At 38.3% G+C, this 23298-nt stretch overlaps 1 protein-coding gene across 1 annotated transcript in view; it reads left to right on the forward strand.

Annotated features, from left to right (window-relative positions):
• KIT (KIT proto-oncogene, receptor tyrosine kinase) overlaps window positions 1-19599 on the forward strand; it is an 88334-nt gene extending 68735 nt beyond the window's left edge. Inside the window, exons 12-21 of the mRNA XM_063310103.1 lie at window positions 231-335; window positions 1885-1995; window positions 3493-3634; window positions 6067-6143; window positions 6423-6550; window positions 8250-8372; window positions 10846-10957; window positions 11135-11234; window positions 12595-12700; window positions 17148-19599. Of these exons, the coding sequence (XP_063166173.1) occupies window positions 231-335; window positions 1885-1995; window positions 3493-3634; window positions 6067-6143; window positions 6423-6550; window positions 8250-8372; window positions 10846-10957; window positions 11135-11234; window positions 12595-12700; window positions 17148-17273 (1130 nt within the window). The 3' untranslated portion in view covers window positions 17274-19599. The remainder of the gene's footprint in view (window positions 1-230; window positions 336-1884; window positions 1996-3492; window positions 3635-6066; window positions 6144-6422; window positions 6551-8249; window positions 8373-10845; window positions 10958-11134; window positions 11235-12594; window positions 12701-17147) is intronic.
• Window positions 19600-23298: the final 3699 nt, after the last annotated feature.

A 23298-nucleotide genomic window follows, 5' to 3' on the forward strand; every position in this document is an offset into this window, starting at 1 on the left:
GAACCCCTAGTGACCTCTCGCAGAACCCTGGTTGAAAAACTCTGGTCTAGTGGTTTCTAAATCTTTTGCTGTGCAGATATGGTGGGACTCCATATTGGTGATTTGTTTTGGAATCCAGAGAGCTCTGCAATTGCTTTTGGGTCACACAATTTTATATGTGGTTAATTTTATTGATAAACTGTTTGGTGGAACCTTTGTGCTTATCTTTTATGTATTTTGGGAACCTTTAGGCAAGACTCTAGGAGCTGGAGCTTTTGGGAAAGTTGTTGAAGCAACTGCCTATGGCCTGTTCAAACCTGACGGGGCAATTAGAGTGGCAGTGAAAATGCTCAAGCGTAAGTTCCTTGGATTTCCGTTTGTTTATTTTTGAAATGTCTCTCTTCCCTTGGGCTTCCAAAGCTTCATATAACCCTGTATTCTTATGGAGATTTGCCATCTGAACCAAATCAGACATTAACAATACTAGCAGAATCCGAGCCAGGTATCAACAAGAGATAGATGTCTGGTTGGTGGCAGTAGTACAAAGACCCAGAGGCTGAAGATGAACCTGGCAACCGTATGAGGACGGGTGTCTGTCTCTAAATTGGATGGCAAGGAGAAGAATGGGGAAAAAGAGGAAATCATGAAAACAGACTGAAATTAGGCCAGTGATTGGCCATACTGGAAGAAGGTTGCTTCTCTAAAGTTTCCCATCCTAGCCAGGAGGAGTTCAGAAATAAAATTCTCTGAGGAAATAGCTAGCCTGTTCTCAGAAGGAGGATTCCCTTCTTCCCAGGTGAAGCTGCTGAGAGTTCCCAATTAACAGAAGAACTCTGAATATCAAAAAACCCCACCCATTTCATCCCCTAAGTTGTGGGGTTGTATGGAATGTGACCATGTTTGGACACAGGTAATCAGACTGAAAGCATGAGTAAGCCAAACTGGGTATCCTGAATGTAGAATCTTTAAGCTTCTGTGAAGAAGCAAAGAGAATAAAGAAGCTTACTTAACATCTCTTAGTGTTCTTTTTACTTTTAAGAGGAGGACAGAGATAACCAGAATGTTTTATGTTCTATTTCCTGTGGAAGACAAAGTGATAAAGTCACCATCATCCCTCAACGTTTACTGTAAAATATCAACTGTTCTCGAAACCATTTGACACTCAGTTTTCTTTAAAAAAAAAAAAACAACAACTCTGAAGCTCACCTTGAGCATCAAATTCCTTTGTAAACAAGGTGGTCTGGACTAGCTTTCTGTAAAACTATAAAAGAAGAGCTAGGAGACCTTCCTTGGAGAAGAATTTGCACAACCAAGTTATTTCCTCAGAAAGGTCGTTTTTCTATCATCTTTGCCTTATTCTGGAGGACAGTTGGAGTGAGTTAGGTTTGTCCCCTCAAGAGCTTCAAAGCACAAAATACAGTATATAGTAAGACATTTTCAAAATCAGTCAATATACTTGTTAACCTCAAACTGAGGTTGCATCTTGAAGTTGTGGTGTCTATCGCAGTAATTAAGGCACATAAAGAATAGAATTAGAATTACTTTATTGTCATTCCACTATACACCAAGTGCATAATAAAATGAAATTTTGTTGCAGTTGGCTCACAAACACAATCAGACACTAAAATAAATAAAGATCAGTCTGCAGTGTTTTTGAGCCTCTAAAAAAGGTTTTAAAATCAATGCGAGATTCTGTTACTGTAACTTTTCAATAAAGGTAGTGTTAGTACTTATGGTTATGGTTTCTTGTCTGAAATACCTCAAAGGGCTGACATCAATCTTGCCAGTCTCAAAGCGCATTGTCATTTCTGGGTGTCACGTGGCGATTGGAGTACTACATAGTAGGTTACTTTTCAACTCCCCTCATTATTCTCACATTTGCTGAGCCCCATCTTTCTCTTTTAGCCAGTGCCCATTTCACTGAAAAAGAAGCCTTGATGTCAGAACTGAAGGTGCTGAGTTACCTTGGCAATCACATTAATATTGTGAATCTGCTTGGAGCCTGTACTGTCGGAGGTATGATTCTGATAGATTTGTGTTTGAGTAAATTGAGAAGAGAAGTAAGGATGTCCCTTCACACTTCAGAGTTTCTAAGAATAAGGACCTGGCTATGTATCTGGTGCCAAGCATCGAGGGAAAACTTTTCGTTTCTTCTGGGGTTCATTACTCTGGTGACCCAAGGAATTCATAGCATCTGTGTGTCCCTGAGTAAATCAGTGATCCTCATCTTGAACCCAATCAGCATACTATACTAATTGTGATTTTACTCCAAGATTGGGAAGTATCATAAAGAAAAAGTGTTATCTGAATACAAAAGAGAGCCATCAGCATGTTCAGGTAACACAAAAACTTGCAAAGCTGCAAACAGCAATTGGGGGCAACCCTATGGAAGTTGGGGAAACAATCCAAAGGAGAACTGAGGGATCTCATTATATAGGTATATAATGCTGACCTAATTTTTGTGGGGTGGAGAAAAAAAATGGAGTATTTTCAGAATGAATCCGTTGGGCTGACTAGAATACTGATCAGGAGCAGTACCGCTTCGGTGGGAAGGTAACGGCGTTCCGTGTCGTCATGCCGGCCACATGACCACGGACGGGTCTACGGACAACGCCGGCTCTAACGGCTTAGAAACAGAGATGAGCACCGCCCTCTAGAGTCGGGCATGACTGGACTTTATGTCGAGGGAAACCTTTACCTTTACTATGGTATCCATCTCAACATAAACAAGTAGTAATTTTACTGTGACAAAAACTCTAGTAGTCTAGTTACTAAAATATGCTTTAGGATAAGTAAGGGGGTTATCGTGATCTACTTGCACCAGACCAGCATCCTATAGTTAAAATCCCAGACAATATTCTTATGTATTCCAATTTTTTATTAGCAGCCAGGCATTGGGAACGCACATCTTTGAGATAAAAATACTTTGTACTATAAACAACAACATTCTGCCATTATTTTTTTATTATTTTTAATACTTTCTAAAAGTCACAAACATCTTCCTTTCAGTCTTAATGGGCTGTTCTGTCCAAATGGGTGTTTTTTTCCTATTACATTAAGAACTATAATATTTAACGTTGTTTCTAACATTACTATATGAATAGTAATCAGGGTAAATCAAAAGAATTAATGTTAAAAGCTTGCATTGGGAACAGAGAAGTTCCTTCAGGAAGGACTTTAAAATGAAGCAGATGTATCTGGTTTGCACCATTATCACAGGATTTACTTAATTTGTGTGTTTGTGTGTGTTTGCACTGCAGTACTATTGATGTGTGGAAATAATTAATTGGAAATGACAGCATTTTAATTGGGATGAAAACCCAGCTTCTGAATAAAGATGTTGCTGATGTAATTTTGCTCTGACTTTTCAAGCTGAAACACTAATCTATAGTGTGGTTTGAAAAGACCCATTTTTGTACATGTAGACAAATAATCTTTTTTTTAATTGATAAAAAAGGTCTGAGCCAGAATGCAGAATTCACCCACTGCTTCACACTTCCTCTGCATCTGCAGGTCCTACTCTAGTCATCACTGAATATTGCTGCTATGGTGACCTTTTGAATTTCCTAAGGAGGAAACGGGATTCCTTTATTTGCCCGAGGCCTGAAGAAACTGCTGTTTACAAGAACATTCTCTATCAAAAAGAACACATGTAGTAAGGCTGTGTTGCCAGAATTGGCAGTTATTCCCAGGAAATCACAGTGCATTTTTGTATGCTTTTGGCTTTTACAAATTTGTGCCTGTCTTATGAGTGGTGTGCCAGCTGGGGGGGAGGGGGGAGTCCTTTTTACTTATACAGTTTGAATTCACTCTTCCTTAGGGTTGTATCTAGATACTCTACGTGTCCTTCACAATAACCTTGTGAAATAGCCTGGGTCCAGATCCATCGAATAAGCTGATTTCTGTGCAAAGATACAGGTCCTGGATTTAGTGGTGCAAGTCTAGCACACAATCTTCCATTTAATGGGAAGTTTCAATTATTCCAGGTTGACTTATGACAATATCATTAAGTTTTCTATAGATTCATCTGTGTCTGGGCAACCTTTCACTGGCCAAGTGCCATATTTTTTAAAAAGGGAGGGAGAGTGGTAGAGGGCCACAGCGCCCAGGTAATGTCAAGATAGTTGTATAATGGTGTCAGCTTTTTAGCTGGATTGAGTGGGTCAGACAGGGGAATATATTTTTGAGTGCCTTTGGTGTGTTAAGCTTGAATGAAAACTTGCACACCAGTTTTGTCTTTATTTTTCATTGAAAACTTGTGGGACACAGCTTTGGAAATTTGAGTGCTGTGATTTGGAGGCAGAGAAAGTTGGAGGTTGCATGCAGTTTGTAACTATCACTTTGCCGAGATGTAGAGAGCCACAGAGATGGGGTTGAAGGGAATATTCAGAAGCTGTTACAGAAACAATATGTGCAGAAGCATTCCTTAAATTGTAAGAAAGGAGATAGAATTAAGAAGAGGCTCAGGCTGGCTCATCCCTGAATCAGTGAGGTATAAGAGGGAGGGAATGCAAAACACAAACAGACTGTAATAGTGTGTTACTATAACCTCTCTTGATAAAGTAGAGCTATAGTCTTCCTGTGGTGTTGGTTTCCTGATCTGGTCTACCTCATAGGGATGCCAGAAGCTCTGGAGTAGATCTTTCTAGGAACGCATCACTTTAATACAAACTACTGGTTGAGTAATTTGCAACCCAACCTGGGAGTATTTATATCTTAAACACAGTAATCAGAGGTTAATAAGAATACACAGGGCTGTACAGGTCTTCTAGGGGCATTTAGCATCTTCAGGAATTCCAGGGAACCACCTCTTCAGAGTGATTTTGTAAAGCAGTGACCCCCTTCTAAGTGGAAAAGAAGCCCCAGTGCTTCCCTTTGCTGGATAACAAAGACTTCTGTGCCTATATAGAGCCACAGTTTGCAAAATGAAGTGGTCATTCAAGGAAGATCAGCCCTTTCTTGACATTTTGTGGAGGTGGAGTGCCTTGTATTAAGGCAAAGCAAAGCATCTTGTTGAAGTGGATTGTGACCAGTGTGCTTAGGCCGGGAGTTATAAATTTATGTAGGAATCACAGTCCAGTTAATCTTCATTTCCTTTGGACATCTCTTCCAAATAACCATCAGGTCATGAATACTATTCTATTTAACTACCCATATTATTCAGGGGCACAACAACTATACTTACTATTACATGGTCTCCCATCCATGCACTAAACAAATTTATTTATTTATTAATCAATCAAATTTATCACTGCCCATCTCCCCCCGAGGGGGGACTCTGGGCGGTTTACAATAAAACACAATTAAAAATGACATATAAAACTATAGAATAAATATAATACATAATAAAATCCATTTCATCTTAACGTTTTGAGGTAGCCAAAGTTGGCTTAGTGCTGTCAGCTGCTTAGACAAGATGCAGATAGCTATGGTCAGGTGCTCCAAGCTAATCGAGATCAGAACCTTCTAATTTTTAAATCATTTTTGCTCAGTGTTACAATATGAAATAAAAATTCCTTCAGGAGGTTTAAATAATAAGATTAAAAAGTTATCAAGTCAAGATAAACTATTCCTTCTAACAAAAAATTATCTGTGCACAAAAAAGTCCTAATATATTACAGTGTGTTGTTTTCTGTGTTCAGGTATTTTTGTTAATTTGTTGTGTTATTCAAACAAAGATAGCAATAACTCATTTCTCAGGAGGTCAGTAAATTAATAAAGGGAATTTTCTGCAACAAGATAGCTTTTAGAAGAGGGAAAACTTGTTTTGGTTCCTTAAAAAAAGATTAACCTGCTTCAACCCAAATAACCCATTATCCAAAATGTCTTTTCATGGGTAATTCTAAGATCCGTTCAAGTGAAATGTCAGAATTCAAACACAGCACTCACAGTGGTGTCTTCAGTCACAAAGCTATCCTTACCTTCCACCATGTTAATAATAGATTTTCATTTCTTTTCAAGAAATTCAGTTATTTAATACTTGAAGATTTACATGCTTCCTTTTGCCTTGTAAAAAGTGTTCTCTGCTTGCGATGCAAAGAGTCCAGTGTATGAATTAGTCTCATAATTCCTCTGCTTTCCACACAGTGATGCCACCAATGAATACATGGACATGAAGCCAGGAGTTTCTCAGGTCATCCATGCCAAACCCACTAAAAGACTAGGTAATTTGGAAAAAGGGCGGGAACTTTTGTTCTGAAGTTCTCAATATTTGTTTACGTGTGGCCAGTTAAAATTTAATTTGGGTTAAAAGAACACTTCTGTGGTTTTCCATTTGCTGGGCGAATGTATGTTCTGTTTCGTTTTTTTAAACTTGATAGCAGTGTATTTGAGTAGCATTTCGGTGTTAATTTGGTGCTGTGCTCCGTTGCTAAAAAGTCTGCTATCTTTCCAAGCGGCCATAATTTCCCCATTTACGTCTTGTTCCCACGTGTTGTGCTTAGGATCATCGGCTAATCAGGATGTCACTGTTGCCATCTTAGAAGATGATGAACTGGCCCTGGATATTGAAGATCTATTAAGTTTTTCTTATCAGGTGGCAAAGGGGATGAGCTTTCTGTCATCTAAAAATGTAAGTAGAAACTCAGGAAAATGAATTTATACACACACACACACACAGAGAGAGAGAGAGTATATATACAGTATAGAGAGAGAGAGGGAGAGGGAGAGAGAGAAAGATAGTAGATTGTCATACTTCCTCCCAGAGATGCTGTTCATATAAGTGTCATGAAGTTCTCTGTACTTTCATTGTTGAGAAATCTTTTAGAGAAGGAACATGGGTGGGTGCCAGTTTGCTTCTGGGTCCAATTTAAGGTGTTGGTTGTCACCTTTAAAGCCCTACATGGCATGGGTCCAGGTTACCTGAGGGACCGTCTCATCCCCATGACATCAACCCACCCCACCCAATCATGCAGAGAGGGCATGTTACGGACCCCGTCTGTAACAGAATTTCATCTGGCGGGGTCCAGGAAGCGGGCCTTCTCTGCAGTGGCCCCCGCCCTTTGGAACATCTTGCCCCCAGAGATGAGGCAGGCCCCTTCACTCCTGACCTTCCAGAAGGCCCTGAAGACTTGGCTCTGCCGTCTCGCTTGGGTCAGGAAGGTGGGTAGTCATTCTTGGGGGTGGGTCACCCCTTAGCGCCCCTCCCACTGGATTGGAATGTTTATAGCCACTTGGATTCTGTATTTATTTATATTGTATTTTTATACTTGTAACTTGTTTTTACTTTTTAGGGGGATTTTAATATTTATTGTTACAGTATTAATTTTATTGTAAACCACCCAGAGTCCCTCTTTTGGGGGAGATGGGCGGTAACAAAATTTGAATAATAAATGAATAAATAAATAAAATCCACTATTATCCTGTAGAGTCATTAGGAATTCTGCTCTGAGTTGTTTTAGTCTTTGCCTGTACATCAAATAGGCAGTGTGTAGCATCAATTTTTGACAATGCACCTCCCATTGAAGGTAGGTAGGAAATCTGCAAGTTCTTCAGTGTATCCTGTTACATAACTTCTAAAAATGTTATATTGCATGCTTGGCCTCAAATAATGCAGTGTTTTGCTGTGAGAACCCTAACGTTGCTTGAAATAAGTAAGCAAAAACTGTTGATATCAACAGTCTTTTGGGTTGGTGCATGGAGAAGGGCACCTTCTATTCCCCCTTCTCCAGCATCTGCCATAACTCCCTTTGTGGATTTCTGAGATCAGGGCTTCCAAACCTAAACAAGGTCCAGCCTTGTGGGTTGACGTACAAAGGAGAAGGAAATCAGATATCACTCCTCCGAGATCAGAACCCTCTCTCCAACCTCAGAAAGAGGAAACCAAATGATTCTGTGGCCCATGGACTCTGTCCCAGAAGCCATAAGTTGTACTTTAATTGTAGAAACACTGAATAAACACATTCCAAACCTGATGTTTACATAGAAGCATTGGTTTCTACAGAACATTCTTCTGAAGCATGTTCTGAGCTATCAGAGGGATGAGGAAAGGAAATAACTACTAATTGCAATCTTAATGACATGACTTGTGAGTAGAAATTTGTACCACATTAAAATAAGTATCTTCTTAACATAGGATCTCGTTTATATTGTGACACCATGCACCTGCTTTGTATTTTCTTGGATTCCTGTACTCTCATCTTCAAAAACCTGAGTTCTGCTGTGAACCACTGAAGCTGCCACCATATTCTACACAGTAGTAATTTGCAGTGCTGATGATTATTTTTGTTTATTTGTTGTTACATGTACATTTTGTAAATTTATCCCTTCAGTGCATTCATCGAGACCTGGCAGCAAGGAATATATTACTTACTCATGGACGGATAACAAAAATCTGTGACTTTGGCCTTGCAAGAGATATCAGGAATGACTCGAATTATGTAGTCAAAGGGAATGTAAGTATGTTTGATCCAATCTGTCTTTCTCGGGGTAATACAAAACTCTAGTTTATGGACCAGAAATCACACCAATTAGCTCTACAGTAAATAATAATTCTCTCAAAGGACAGGGAAGTTTGGGAAGGGGACACTGAGATTTGGCTGGTTTTCCAAACAGAAGGTATGAAGGAGGTTCCTCCTGTCTTTCGTTAGCTCACTGCAAATGGTCTCCCCTGAAATAAACTTCTTTTCAACATCATATCTTCATTAAACTTGCAATCTCCTCCTGTGTATTGGGGATGCAGTTGAAACAGTCTTCTGTGATAATGAAGATCCGACTTATCCGAGGCTGGAGCATGAAAGCCTGTGTTTCTTTTAGCACAGATTTTTACTGCCACTGCTTTTCTCTGCAGAATTCAAAGTGGGATGTAGGCATTTGACAGGAGCTAACAAATATTATTACGCAGGCAAGCAAACTCGTCTATGAAAGCCTCTTAATAGCAACTGTGTATGCTAAATAAACAAATGGAGAGATCAGATATAAGTTCCAGCCTCCAGCTAATTATCTGCATCTTGGTTGTTCTAAAGTGCAGGATAACAGCTTGCAGGTGGACAGTAAGTAAATTGCATTTCATTGGTCTAGACTACGAGCTTTTGCTATCTTGAATTGCCTGTTTAGGGCCAGAATGATTCAGAAAAGCATATTTGTAACTGGATCTAAGAAGGTAGAAGATGTCCCTTCACTGTATCTGGGCTAACTTAAAGCAGATGTTAAGGAAATGCTGATCCCTCTTGAAAGTGACAGTAGCCAGCACCTCATTTGGCTTTTAGCAAGAATGATTCCATTCATTCTTGATACAGCTCTTAAACTTTACCACTCTAATTTAAAGGCTTTACTTCATATAATTAGTTGAAACAGTAATGCATATTACATTCCTAAACCTCAAAATAAATTTATGGTTCTTGTATCATGCAGTGGTCATCACTGGATGAAATGTATGTTGAGATCCATTGAAATAGCGTGATTATTAACCTAAGCATGTACTTCTGTGACAAAGCCAACAATAAAGATCAACACTTGGTTATAGAAATTGTAACAAAGAAAATGAATTGTATAGTAGTGATAAAAACCTAAACCTATAGGTAGAACAAGTTTCATGGATCTATATTAGACAAATCCAAATTCCAGAGGTGTTTCTTACAGGATTTTGACTTGCATTTGGAAGAAATTGCAAATGGCTGAAGATGTGAATTTTAATTTAATAAAGATACAGAGCATGTAACATGGGATACATGAAAACAGTAACCATAGGACACAGAGAAATGGTTTTCCTCAAGTTAAAGTCTGGTCAGTTTAACTGGAGGATTGTGACCAATTAAATCCAATATATGCAAGGCTACACAATTGGGCATTGTAGTTCAGATGCAACAGCGATTAAACTGAATCATGATCAAATGCTGTGGCATCTTTTAAGAAAGCTACCATGACAGGTGAAGGAATAGAGTGTAGTTTTTGTTTAAATAATTAAACAAAATAAAGATTACTTGAGTATATGATTAGCTTTCTATTGACATTTCTAAATGTATTCTTGGGTTACCAGGATTGCTAGTCTTAAATAACTTTAGTTTATCCTGCCCTAAATACAAAAGATAGATTTAACAAAATTGTCAGATCTCAAAGGAAACTATGTACAAGAACAGCGTGGAAAGGAATTCATTCCCCAAATGAATCCTAAGCATTCAAGAGCAGATTCATGAAAAGAAGATTGTCAGTTCTATTACGCAGATTCAAGTTTCATAAATGCTTTTGAAATAACATTCCTTTCAGTATCTTGGCATTGTTTACTATTGTATGACAATGGAAAATACATTAGAGTTGGGCATTCAATCTGATAGGAATCAGTTTGCTGCATAATTATTAAAGCTGCAGGCTTTAATTGGGTTCATTAGTAGGTTCATCAATAAAAGCCAAGAAGCTAAATTTTAGTTCACTGGGCTTGAAGTTAACAACATACTTAAGGCCTTATTTATTTATAAGGTTTAGGCACTATCTTTAATTTTCTGACCATTCTGTCCAGGATCAAATGTGTTCATTCTGAAAGGAGAGGAGAGACAGTAATTCCCATTGCTTGTGTGGCAACAAATGGGTCCAATCTGCTCTTCCCATTGCTGATGTTCTTCCCAGAAGAAAAGAGTACAAGTCCTCAGCAGCTCTTGGTCTCTTAATTGTCAAATGGGTTCAAAGGATGAGTTTGATTCTTAGTATTCTTGTAGTGTTCCTTCCAGCAACGAGTGACTGTTTTTATTCATGAAATATTTGGTAACATGCAAATTTATAAAAATAAGATTAATTAACAGCTGATGTACTGAAGAGCAGCTTAAATGTTTAGCCTGTTGAAAGCGCTACCAAATAATTGCTGAATTTCACTTTGTATAAGAAAAGATCTTTTATCCATTAATTTTTTAACATGTCCTTTCTTTGCCCACCAAGGCACGACTTCCTGTCAAGTGGATGGCACCTGAGAGTATTTTTGAATGTGTGTACACCTTTGAGAGTGATGTTTGGTCATACGGAATTCTGCTTTGGGAACTTTTCTCTTTAGGTAAAATGCTCCTGATAATCAAATACATCCTTTATATTTGTTTCCTGGATGTTTTACCACTCTCATTTTTAAAACACAATCCATTTAAAACAGAGGCCATTGGAGTTGGGTGGCTAATAAATTCAAATACGTACATACGTACAGCGATATACTGATAGACAGCATCTTGGTTAACAGGAAGCAGTCCCTATCCCGGAATGCCTGTGGATTCCAAGTTCTATAAAAACATTAAGGAAGGATACAGAATGTTTAGTCCGGAATTTGCACCTGCGGAAATGTGAGTCTGAATTTCTTTGAAGTTAAAAAATACCCATTACCAGATTTTGATGGAAATGCTGGTTTGGTTTTATGTTCTTCTTTGAAAAGTTGTAGTAGGAGAATAAATCATAGGTCCCTTCTTGTATTTTCATGTATTTGCCTGTTTTGTAGAATTCTGTTTGAATTGATACTAGGAAAAAGCAATGAGTTACAGGTAGCCTTAGAACCTTCTGTTTGTTCCATTGTGACCACAGGTCCTGCTCAGTCAATATCCCACTTTTGTCCACATTTGCAGGCATTGCCCCATACATCCAAGTCTCTTGAAATTGACCCAGTGTGTGACCTCATATGCATGGAAAGTACATGGCTGTTATATGATGCATTATGCAAATAGTGATCTGGATAACAACAAACAACAACCATCATCATCATTCTAGTTAAACAGAATTTTATGTCCTAAAGTTAGGCCACTGCACTATGATCCAATGTGAATAGTTTTCTCTTGTATATAGCCAATTCATCAATTTAAGAATTGATCTTGATCATTGGTTCTCCAATTATTAGACATGGTGCTATTTATATGTTAGAGACAAAGCACTTTTTTGCATTGAGTAGCTCATTGTTTTTCACCCAGTGTCAATAGCTTCTCTCCTAAAAGTCAGCAGAAATGGATTGAAAAGTAAATAAAACATCATTGTTTCATCCATTTCCAACTGAGCTATAATTGTACATGTGTATTGTAAGTATGTATATTTTAGTGCGTGTGTAAAATTAATAAGCTTGTCAATCTGTTTCATTTGTTTTCCCCCATGGGAGCGCTTTCTAGAATGCCCATGTGGTTATACAACATTGTATGATCATGTGAGCATTCCAGGAAAAAAGGAATGCCTATCTCAGTATTTAATTAAAAAAATTCAGCTCCTCCAGAGTTCCTCACAGTTCATTTCAAGGAGATAAGATCACTTGCAGACTTTGATACCAGCATTCATTCCCATTGGTTATAGGAAATTCAAAAACAATTCCCGCAAGCTCCATGGTAGAATTATTTCAGTTATCAAGGAGTATACTCTCAAAGCACAATGATTATCACTTACCTGTCTCTTTGGGCTTTTCAAATCCATACTTTTGCATTTACGATCTTGATAAGTCTTCTGCTGTTGGCAGATGCGAGGCTGGGACTTCAGATACATGTTGCATAATATTTTTCAGAATTCTTTTGAGAAGGCATTCTCATTCTTCCTATTATTAAGCTAATGGCTTGTTTTCGAAAAATGAACCAAATTCCATGCATCTGAATTTTCTAAAAGTTCTAAAAATTTTCCAAACATTATGATTGATGTTTTTTTTTTTAATTTGATTCATTCTAACTGTATCTCTAGCTTTAAGATAATGAAGAGCTGTTGGGATGCTGATCCTGTAAAGAGGCCAACCTTTAAGCAAATTGTGCAACTGATTGAACAGCAGATTTCCAATACCACAAATCATGTAAGTATTGAACATTTCAGCCTAGCTTCCGAAGGGTACAATGAGTGTCATGTTCAGTGTGGTTATGTACCTCAAATGTGCATCCACACCACATATATTTCTTAAGTACATAAGATTTTTAAAGAAGGTATGTTATATTTAGATATTGTTCTTGCATATTTTCAACCTATTTCTATAGCTCTTGCTAAGAGACAGGACATAGTGATTTAAAGTTGACAGCTTTCTGAAAACATTGGGTTTTAGTTGTTCACAGATCTTGTTTTGTGTGGCACTCCAGTCATCTCATCGAAAAGATAATTGGTTAACTTGCAGGTAAAATAGGAACCTGACCCTTTCAAAACTTAGCATCAGGTAAGGCTGGATTTTGAAAGAGGGATGCTCCCTCATCTTTATTCAGCATCCTCTGATGCCTGCTGAATTCTTTGAGGAGAGGCTGAATATTGAGTATGGGTTTAGCAAAGCTTTAAAATAGCACTAAACTGAGAGCTTGGAGAATTGGAAAATGGACCCACTCTCTCCAGCTCTGCCGCACACACAGTAAAGCAGGAGGGTATAAGTGTCAAAATACACCAGCTTCCCCATGCTTGCTAAAGAGTTGTTCAGCAGGCATAGCAGTTGGTAAGCTTTGACAAATGTGTTCTCCGTCTGCCTCTGCTGATTTGCGCACTAAAGTAGAATAATGGGTCAACTGCCTGTCAGACCCAAACTTCACTTATCCCCTAACCCCAGCCCATCCTTATCACTGTCCTTTTTGGGAGATAGTTTCCTGCCAACAGTGACATTCAGAAAAGATAAAGAGTAAAGCCAGACGGTTTAATCCATTCCTTTGCTGTTAACACAGTCTGCCCACTCCAAATCAAGATACTACCTTTTGGCAGCAAACGAAAAAGGAGGATAGGAATTGGCAACAGGGCAGCAAATTTTACTACAATATAGTTCCGCACCAACTTAGCAGTTAACACTTTTCATTCAATTCAGTGAGAAAATGCTGCGTGTTTAATAAAAGGTAATACAGGTAGTCCTCATTTAGCAACTGCCTTGTTTAGCAACTGTTCACAGTTACACGGTGATGAAGAAGTCACTCCGCAACCAATCCTCACATTTATGACCTTTGCAGGTCTGTGAAGCAAAAGAAAGCTGAAGTAAGATTGTAAGCACAGTCGTGGTTTCACTTAGCAACCAATTTGCTTAATGGTTGAGTTGCTGGTCTCAGTTGTGGTCGCTAAATGAGGACTACCTATAAGCATATACTAGTCTACTAGCAAGGACTTGAAAAACTAACAGAACTAGAGACCACTTTGCACTTAAACAGTTCCTTTCCAAGTAGATTCTTTGCACTACAGTACAAATGGTAAGCAACTAATTGAATAACAGAGTTTAAGCCTTAGTGTGATGTTTGTCATTATTGCTCTGACAAATAATGTATATCTTAGGAATTGGAGTAGGGAAGAAAGTGTGTGTAGTCATTCAGTAAGTCGATGAAGGGAAATGAGACAAGCCACCATAGTTGCCTAACACAAATTAGGGATTCGTGGTTATTCAAGAGCAACGCTGTATCCCAGGTGACATACAGCACTCCCAATATGACTGGGTGTAGTAATGCTAGGTGCTAAGGACTATGGAATTGATTTTCATTCAAATTTCAATAAGCTACATAGAACCTTACAAATTAAAAGGTGGGATTAAAATTAAATAATTTATGCAAAATTCCAGCAAAAAAAACTGTATACAGTTCTAGGTACTGTATTAGACAAGAGGCTTTTATCTCCTAGCACAGTTTGAGGGCAATGTGGGTCACATAATAATGAAGGAAATGCTTGGTTGTTGGTTAATCTTATTTGAACCTCCTCCATTGCCATTTTCAGTCACGAAAAAAATCAATTGTTTAATGTACAACACACGTAATAGCATAAAACAGTGCATCATTTCAGCAATAAACTAATCGTCATCAGGCAAGCTAAAAGTAATGGTTAATTCCCTGTAGACAGGCCATGCCATCAATCCTGCTGATTGGTTTCTGAATCGTCCAAGGACTTCTTTATTCCACATCTTTTCAAGTTAGTTCTTTCCACTGAAATTGCTTTCTGGATCTTCCTTTTGTGTTTACTGGCTTCAGAGGCTAGGAATTTCATGTTTTCCCAGCTCAGCAGCACTTTACGCAGTGTTCAGCTACTCTGCTTTTTTTCAATCCTTTGAGGTTTTATTGCATTTTTATATGCTGCTAACCTAGCCTTATTCATATCGGGTTTTATCATTTCCATAAATCCTTTGCTGTTCTTTAGGGCTGATTTCAGTGTTTTCCTGATGTGGGTTTAGTATATTGACCAGGTGTTTTGCCACTGGGTAGACTGACAATTGGCTGCAGTGGAACTTCTGGCTTGTCGATTTTTGGCAGGCCATAGAGGTATAGGGGCTTACAGTCATTCTTGATTCTTACTGACTTTTCCAAATCAATTTTCTTTATGAGCAATTTGATGTCTTCCCCAGTCTTGTCGACTGGATTTTTTGGTGGTGGCTTGAATGTTAATGGGTCTTTTACTAGGTTGTCCATTTTGGTGTCATATTCTGATTTACCAAGGATTACTTTTGCTCCTCCTTTGTCTGATGCTGGTATGATTATATTCTCATCTTAAGGCACAGATTTCAGCTGGGTACAGGTTGAGCATGGTTGTCTGTTTTTGTCTGTTTTGTTTTGATGTGTCAGTGACTTTTCACATTTCAGATTTGAAGTCAGCTGGGAGAAAGTGTGAAGCTGGGTGTTGTTTAGGGGCTAAAACAAACTGAATCCTATTGAAAGGATGCATGTTTGGGTTATTTTGCTTCAATTGACCACTAATTTGTTTGGATCCAGTGTTACAGTTTCCTTTGGTGTGAATGTGTTGCATGGCTTTTTTTTATGTGACTGAAAATGGCCAGTGAAGCAGATTCAAATAAATATAGGTCACATCTAGAAAAGCATTCCTATTACCACTTAGTTGGGAGTAAGAAAGACTATTGCAGATCACCAAGATTTCCTCCTCGTCCCCTGCTGCCTGTAACATGGGTGGTTTTTCTTTAGGAATTTGGCCCAGCTCACTTAGTGGAATTCCCAATTTACCCTGTTTCTCACTGTCCTCCTGGTCGTATCACCTTCATTTCCAACAATATGTGCTTCCATTCTTTTACTTCTTTTACTTCTTCCTAATCAGTTTCATGTTCTTCATGTTTCCTTGGCTTCTTTACTCAGGCTTGTTTTCTTTAAACAAACTTTTAACTATAGGTGGTCCTCACTTAGCGACCACTCGTTCAGCAGCCATTCGAACTTACAACAGCGCTGAGCAAGTGGTACTTACAACCAGTTCCGGCCACCGCAGCATCCCTGCAGTCATGTGATCATGATCCGGGAGCTTGGCAACCAGCTTGCAATTCAATGTTGCGACATCCCACGGTCACATGGTCACCCTTTGTGACTTTCACTGCCAGCTTCCAACAAGCAAAATCACAGGGGATGCTGGCAGGAGGTTGCAAAGGGTGACCATGTGACATTGTGTTTAACGATATCATGGGATTTGTTTAGAAATGGCAACTGGAAGTGCCGGAACTGCCATTGCTAAGCGGCACAGTCATACGACATTGCGCTTTACAAGCACATCGCTTAGTGATGGAAATTCCGGTCCCAGTTGCCATCATTAACAGAGGACTCCCTGTATATTCTGCAGAGCTGTATGCTGAATGGATGGCCAAATACACTGAATAAATTTATTTAATTGGCTTTTAACTCTTGCATTTCCTTGGCCTTTATACCCTCTAAAAGACCAGTTCCCACACAATTAGTTTTTTGTAATATCCTTCTATTAGCTGAAAATGACAGACTTCAAAATATAAACATGTGTATTTAAAGGTGAATACAAAACCCTTAATTTGTTCGGCCCTGACCATCTCTCTGTCTGTAAATCTCATTTAATTGACACTTGAGTTAAACACTTATTTATTAATTTTATAGATGAAACTGTACTTCTCACAGAACTAAGAGGACAGATCCTTAAAGTAAATCATTACCTCTGTAAAAATCAAGAAATATTGAGGTTATCACACTCAGAATGAACTAACATCACTTATTGATTAGCATTGCATACATACACTGAAATACAGTAACTACATGGAGATGTGGTTGTTGATTGCCTCTCATGATGTGGTAATTGAAATCTCCATAAAATGCAGATAAAATTCCTGCAGATAAACTAATATGTATGTGAAGCAAAGAAATCGTGAACAGAATTAATCTTCTAAACAAGCAAAAAGCAGTCCCTAAACATTACAATGACCTGAGCTTTTGTAATACACTCTATCAGATTGTTGAAGGCTAGAGTACAGAGTTAACTTTCATGGATTAGATGCAAAATATGTATATGTTGTTTGGTGCTGTGTCCAATAACTCAGTACTGACTCTAGTTTATATCCTTTCCAGATTTACTCAAATGTTTCAAGTGGCATTTGTGGTCAAGGAAATACTACAGATCACTCAGTAAGAATTAACTCAGTGGGTAGCAGTGCTTCATCTACTCAGCCCCTACTCACGCATGAAGATGTTTGAAAATAGACTCAACCAATCTTGCTGCAGAATGTACTGTTTCAGAATGACAACCTGTTGTCCTAATGGTAGTAGGAGGACTGCAGTACTTGCTATGTGTTGTTTTATTTCTAATCACATACAAAATTAGACTGCCCATGACAGTTAAACCATTGTTAACACTGTTTGCTAGAATCTGTATAATTGCTATGTTATAGGCATTTGTAGTGTAGAATCAGATTTGGGAGTGGGAAATAGCATTTTAAAAAATGGGTATGGGGTTATTTTTTAAAAAAGCATCATAAACAAGGTATCAAGATCTGAGCCCAGAAAGTTGATGTATTGAGTGTGGAAAAGGATAAAGGCAAATATTTGAGCAATTTCTATTATTTCCCGAACTTTAAAATGTTAGAAGTGCAAGCAAAAACTGACATTCTGAATCCAAGAGCAGGGATGTAACACTTGTTTGAGAAATAAACCTTGAGTGAACATCAGAGCTTATGGGCCACTTTCTAGCATAAAGTTGAGGAACTTATAGCTGTGAAGCAAGCTCCTAGTCACGGATGGTAAGATGGTAACCTTATATCTTCTGGAGGACTACAGATTCCCGACCTTTGAGCTAGGGGACTGAAAACTGCCAGTTCTACCTTGCTTATCCCTTAGTTCAGTATTTCCACATTTTCTACTCTAGGCAGAAAATAGATAATGTGAGAGAGACAAAAGAGAGTTTACATGGTTCATTTTTCTCTACAGGGTTCATATTCTTACACATGTATTTTCTGTATTTGATAGTGTTTACTCGTTGCTTTTTTGTCTGTGTATCTGTTTAGGGCTGCTGTATCTGGCTGGCAAGTATCAGGTGAACCACAAGATGTGAGCAAAGAGTTCAAGCGTTTTCTGTATCTGTTTGCTGCCATTTAGTGGTTGTTCAGAATTTGTAGCTCAGATACAGTAGTCCTGATTGTTTCCCACAGTGATATTGGGAATAAAAAATAGACTGTCATATGGTGGTTTCCGGGTTAGCAAAATACCTTCGTCGGTAAGAGTGTGTAAGAAAATGTAACATCTAATCCATTTCCTAGTCTGGTGAAGACATATGTCTATTTGTGTTTCAAAACAGATAGTCATATATTTCTTTGTGTAGCTCTTGTAGATTGAACAGGTATGAGCGAAAAGATGGTTTACTTGTTAAATTTGTGTATATGTATGACTGTGTGTATTTAAATCAGTCAAATGGTTTTGTTAATCTCCACAAAAATTGTCAGGAGTGCATTTTCCTATACTTTGAAAACTTACTAGAGGTAAACCATTTCTTAATTACATCTGGGAAAATCTTATTTATCTGTGTTACTGTGTATTTGGGGATGTCAGCATTGATATCCCCAAAATAATAACTAATTTTCATGATAAAATCGAACAGAGTATTAGTAGGTAAATAGCAGTTGATTATTTCAAAAGCCAGTTGTACTATTCAATGGTTATATATGCCCATTGTTTTTTTTTCCTGAAAGTGCATCTTTCTGTTAAATGTAAAATATCTAGAAAAGACTTCTAAATCAGTCTTCTACAAATTCTAAAGTATTTATTTATTTAGAATGCACTAGCCCTCTCAACATCCTGTTATTTACATTTAATGTGTTGTTACATTTACATATGTTTCTGTTAGAAGTAATTATTTGCCCTATTGCAATGTTATTAAATAGTTCTCCAAATGCAAGATAATTAAAATGCACTCCTAAAGTCCTCCTCAGCTTAAATGCCATTAGCCTTTGCTCTGTAATCTGATCTATAATTAAGTTTTCTTCTATGTTGTTTAGGGTTACAGCTACAAAAGTGTGTCAGCCAGTTTTATAGACATTTGCACTGGAGATGTTATGCTGTTGCTCCTTTCTAAATTTTCCCAGGATTTGGGGGAGTGGCTTGGTCCAAGTGGCGTATGTGCAGGGAATTCCCATTCTCTTCTGTGAAGGGAACACGCTTCATATGAGTACTAGGTGTCTCCTTGCAATATGCAGCTGATCTTCCTATTCTGAGAATGGGGAAGCCTCTGCATACACAAAGTGTATGTGTGTACATCAAAACCCTGCATATTCAGTGGAGTCATTGGATTGACCATTCCTGCTGAGGGGACTAGGAGAGCTAAGCCTCCACCTCATCTAAATGGCACCAGACCGGAGAAGGCTGTCATTAGCCCTGTTTCACATTCAGTACACATAAAAGGCATATGGTGGTCAACAGCTGAGAGTTTCCAATCCATAAGAGGGTGTGTGAAAGGGACTCTCCTCCTTATGTTAACTCAACACTCTTAGGCTTGGAAATGTATGATTGGAAACCTTGCACCCATAGATTTCCCAGTCGCATATAAAAATCTACACGCATACAGCTTATATCCTCTGTGAACCACTTCACAGGGACTCTCCAGCCATGTTCCTCATGTGAGGTCTAGAGGATGGGACTGCAGATGGAATTCTACAGTCTACTTTCCCTGACTTCCACACATTCTGCCTGCTCTACCCAATTTGTTTCAAAGGATATAGCCGTATATACCATTTTGGACTCCAATAAAAAAGATTCCCAAATTACAAGCAGAGCAAAATTCATATTCAAGTAGAATGTGAGTGCATCTTTCCTATAGACCTCCCAGAGGTGAGAAAGACTAGGAACAGAACCATCTTCTAACCATCACTCATGCAGACAAATCTCTAAGGAGGGCTAGCAGTTTTGTTGAACGTGCAGGAGATAAAGAGATGACAGGAAATCTTCCTGAGTCCAATAAATATTTCTGTACAAAAGGTGAAAACAGGCCTTGTGTCATACTTTATCTTCCCATACCTTCTAAAGCTACAACAAGAAAAAAATACTCTTTGGCTTTTATAGCTGTTACACACAAAATTGTAATAATTATAGGCACAGCGGTACTTCATTGGCACTTGGATGATTTTTTTTTTCTTTTAAGAGTCTCAGAAGCTATATTTTTATAATTTTGTTTTGTTCAAATGTAGTTATGCAGCAGCTTGAGACTTTCAGATCTGTTTTGTTCAGTTGTCTCATGTAAATGCTAAAATGTAGCAATAAAGTCTTCTCAACTCTTAGGTTCCTGAGTTAAAAATATTTTTATATAAATATATATATAAATATATGCACAGTGCCTGTATGTATAAATACATGAATGTTTGAAAGTTGTATTGTTTAAAAGTTTAAATAAAGGTGTAAATAAGATACATTTATTCACAAGTTCTGTGAGATATTTGGATATACATCTAACCCAAGTTACAGATTCTGTAGCCAAACAAGGGTGGGGGGGACTTCGTCAGAAGCTACTTACTTGCATGGATTGTGCTAATTTACAGTTTTCATGGGAACCTTCAGTTCTTTCGGGGAGTCTGTGGTGAAGGAGATGAGGCCAATATATACTCGCCTTGAGTTGTGAATGCCTAAAAATGCATAGGTAAGAACTAAGGAGAAGTAACCAGTGAAGTTCTAAAATAATTAATTGGTATGTTGCATGTGCAACGTAGGAATGTACCAATATTTTATTCATTTATAGATTGCTTGTATATTCCACATTTTCTCTGAGAGTTCAAGGGACTATTGTAAGAATTTCCTTTAATTTTATCCCCCCATAGATTGGGTTGAGAAAGAGTGACACGTTCAATGTCACCCAGAGAGCAAAGTGGTGAAGTGAAGACTTGAACCTGGATGTCCAGTATCTTAAACCAAAGATTCTCACACTTTTTCAGTTCATTCACTCACAACTTTACTCACAAGCATCCAAGCTGGTGTTCCAGCTATCTGTGATAATTGAGCCACACCCTGGCATTTTCAAGGACTTGGCAATGTCCAGAGGCAGCCTCACCCTACTCAGGCCCTTAGCTTATAAGAGCAAATGCTGAGACAGAGTGGGGAGGTGTAGGAGAAAGGGAAATAAGTAAACAGCATGCAGACAGGGAAGCGGAGGCAATGTCTGGAGATTGGCAGCTATTACAAGTAGGCAAGAGGACTATTAGTCAACTGCCAGGACCTCAAGCTACAGTGAGTAGCATATCCTGGTGGGAGTCCTGTCTAGATGTTTGCTGGGAGCTTGGTAGCAACTAGAAGAGGAACAACCACATTGAGGCAGCACCTCAACCCAACTAGTGTAAGAAATTTTTGAAGGAAGCAAAAGTTGTATACCACTTAACAGACTTACAGACTTTTGCGATTAAAGGCCTGGATATTAAAGACCTATTAACATGGCAACATCACCTTGCAAGTCCTAGAAGGGTGGAGAGCAATAGTCTATTGTTGGGGAAGGTGTGTGCTGCAATAAAGCATTGTGTACAGATTTGCTACACTGTGGTGTGTCCAGTCTGGAAAGCAAAGAACCCTCATAGGTCTCCTCCATGGCTCCAGTATGACCTAAGGAAAAGATACATTTGGTTTAAGGAGTTGCTGATACATATCCATGTGTTCTCCAAAATGCCTTTTTCCTTTTGAATTACTGCTGTGCAGCCCTAGTATTTACCAAAAGGAAGATGAGGATATTTTTCTGAAACAGGAGGTCATCTCAAAAGAGAATACAGCAATGGAGTCAGATTCTGTTAAAAGCAGGAGATTGGTGGGAAATAAAAAAAAATCTCTGCAAAAAATGAAAGGACGTGGCTGCCACCACAATTCCTTCCCCAAGAGGCATCTTTGGAAAAATGCATGGATAGCTTCCATAGCTTAGAGGAGGCACTCCCTGCCAATGTCCTCTACACATGGAAGATAACAAGAGGAGGGAAGTGGTTCTAACGTGTATCTCCAGTCCTTGAATGCAAGTAGACTCTTCAGAGGCTTCAGAGTGATTGAACTGTCCAATTCCCTTCATAAGTATGGAATTTCCTTTGTTGGCTCTACAGAGGTATAGTACAATAACAAGCCAACTTAATTAGATCCTTAGAATCATGCTAAATAATTTCTCAGGGTGGGGGGAATATGACTTGAAAATTTCAAGACAATCCTTCCATTGCTGAATTTAGATGGAATGTAGACTGTTACAACATGATTTTCTTCTGCTGGGCAGAAAAGTAGTGTATAAATGATCATGATGATCTCCATGACGGGCATCCACAGGAGGAACAAATGGGAGTAAGTGACATTGCAGGCATCATGACATCACAAATGATTCACAAAGGACATGAATTATATAATGTGTGTGATGATGTCATGCCATAGGTGATGTCATCATGCTTCTGCCAGACACTTGTAATTACAATGATGTCAGCAGAGCTACATGCTTCAGAGACATCTCTCATATCAGAGGATTTAACATTTTCTTTACAAAATAATACATCAATAATAATTAAATGAATGTTAGGCATCACTAAAATATATGTGCAAGACCATAAGGATGTGTGGAATAATGAGTGCTTATATATACTAATGATCCAGCCAACACTTAGAGCCAAACTTCACAATGAAATCTTCATTTTTCTATACAGTACACTACATTTCCTATCTCTTTTATTCTGCCTTCCACCTTGGTAATGTTATATATTAGCCTCACGGTTCCATTCTATCCATTGTTTTAGCTGTGAGGTCTAAAAAAAGAAAATGAACTGAGCTGGAGATCAGTGACACTATCTACCCAGTTTCACGGCTTTTAATTTTGTTAGCGTATGTTCTCCACTTTTAAATAAAAACTAAGAACAATCTCACTTCACGGTCTCCCTTCAAACTTTCTCCCAATAATATGGTTTGTAGGCTACAACAGTGGGAGGAACTTCAACAGTTTTTTGATGGAGAAAAACTAATGAAAGCAATCTTATAGTAATGATGTAGTGATCTTACCGTGGCTGTTAACAATACACTTTTGCAGAGAAATATTGAGAATTTGCTACATCAGATACCTGCTTAATATCCTTGTGTCATTGCTGACTATTACAAGCAATTATTATTATTCCTATTCATATATTGAATGGTAATCTGCTAGAACTACATCAGTCCAGTTACAAAATTTCTCAGGTATATGTCATTTTTAAGGAGAAAAACTAAGGCATCTTGGTACTGAAACATAATGGAGGAAATA

The sequence above is a fragment of the Candoia aspera genome, chromosome 8 (assembly GCF_035149785.1).
Source record: "Candoia aspera isolate rCanAsp1 chromosome 8, rCanAsp1.hap2, whole genome shotgun sequence".
NCBI classification, from domain to species: domain Eukaryota; kingdom Metazoa; phylum Chordata; class Lepidosauria; order Squamata; family Boidae; genus Candoia; species Candoia aspera.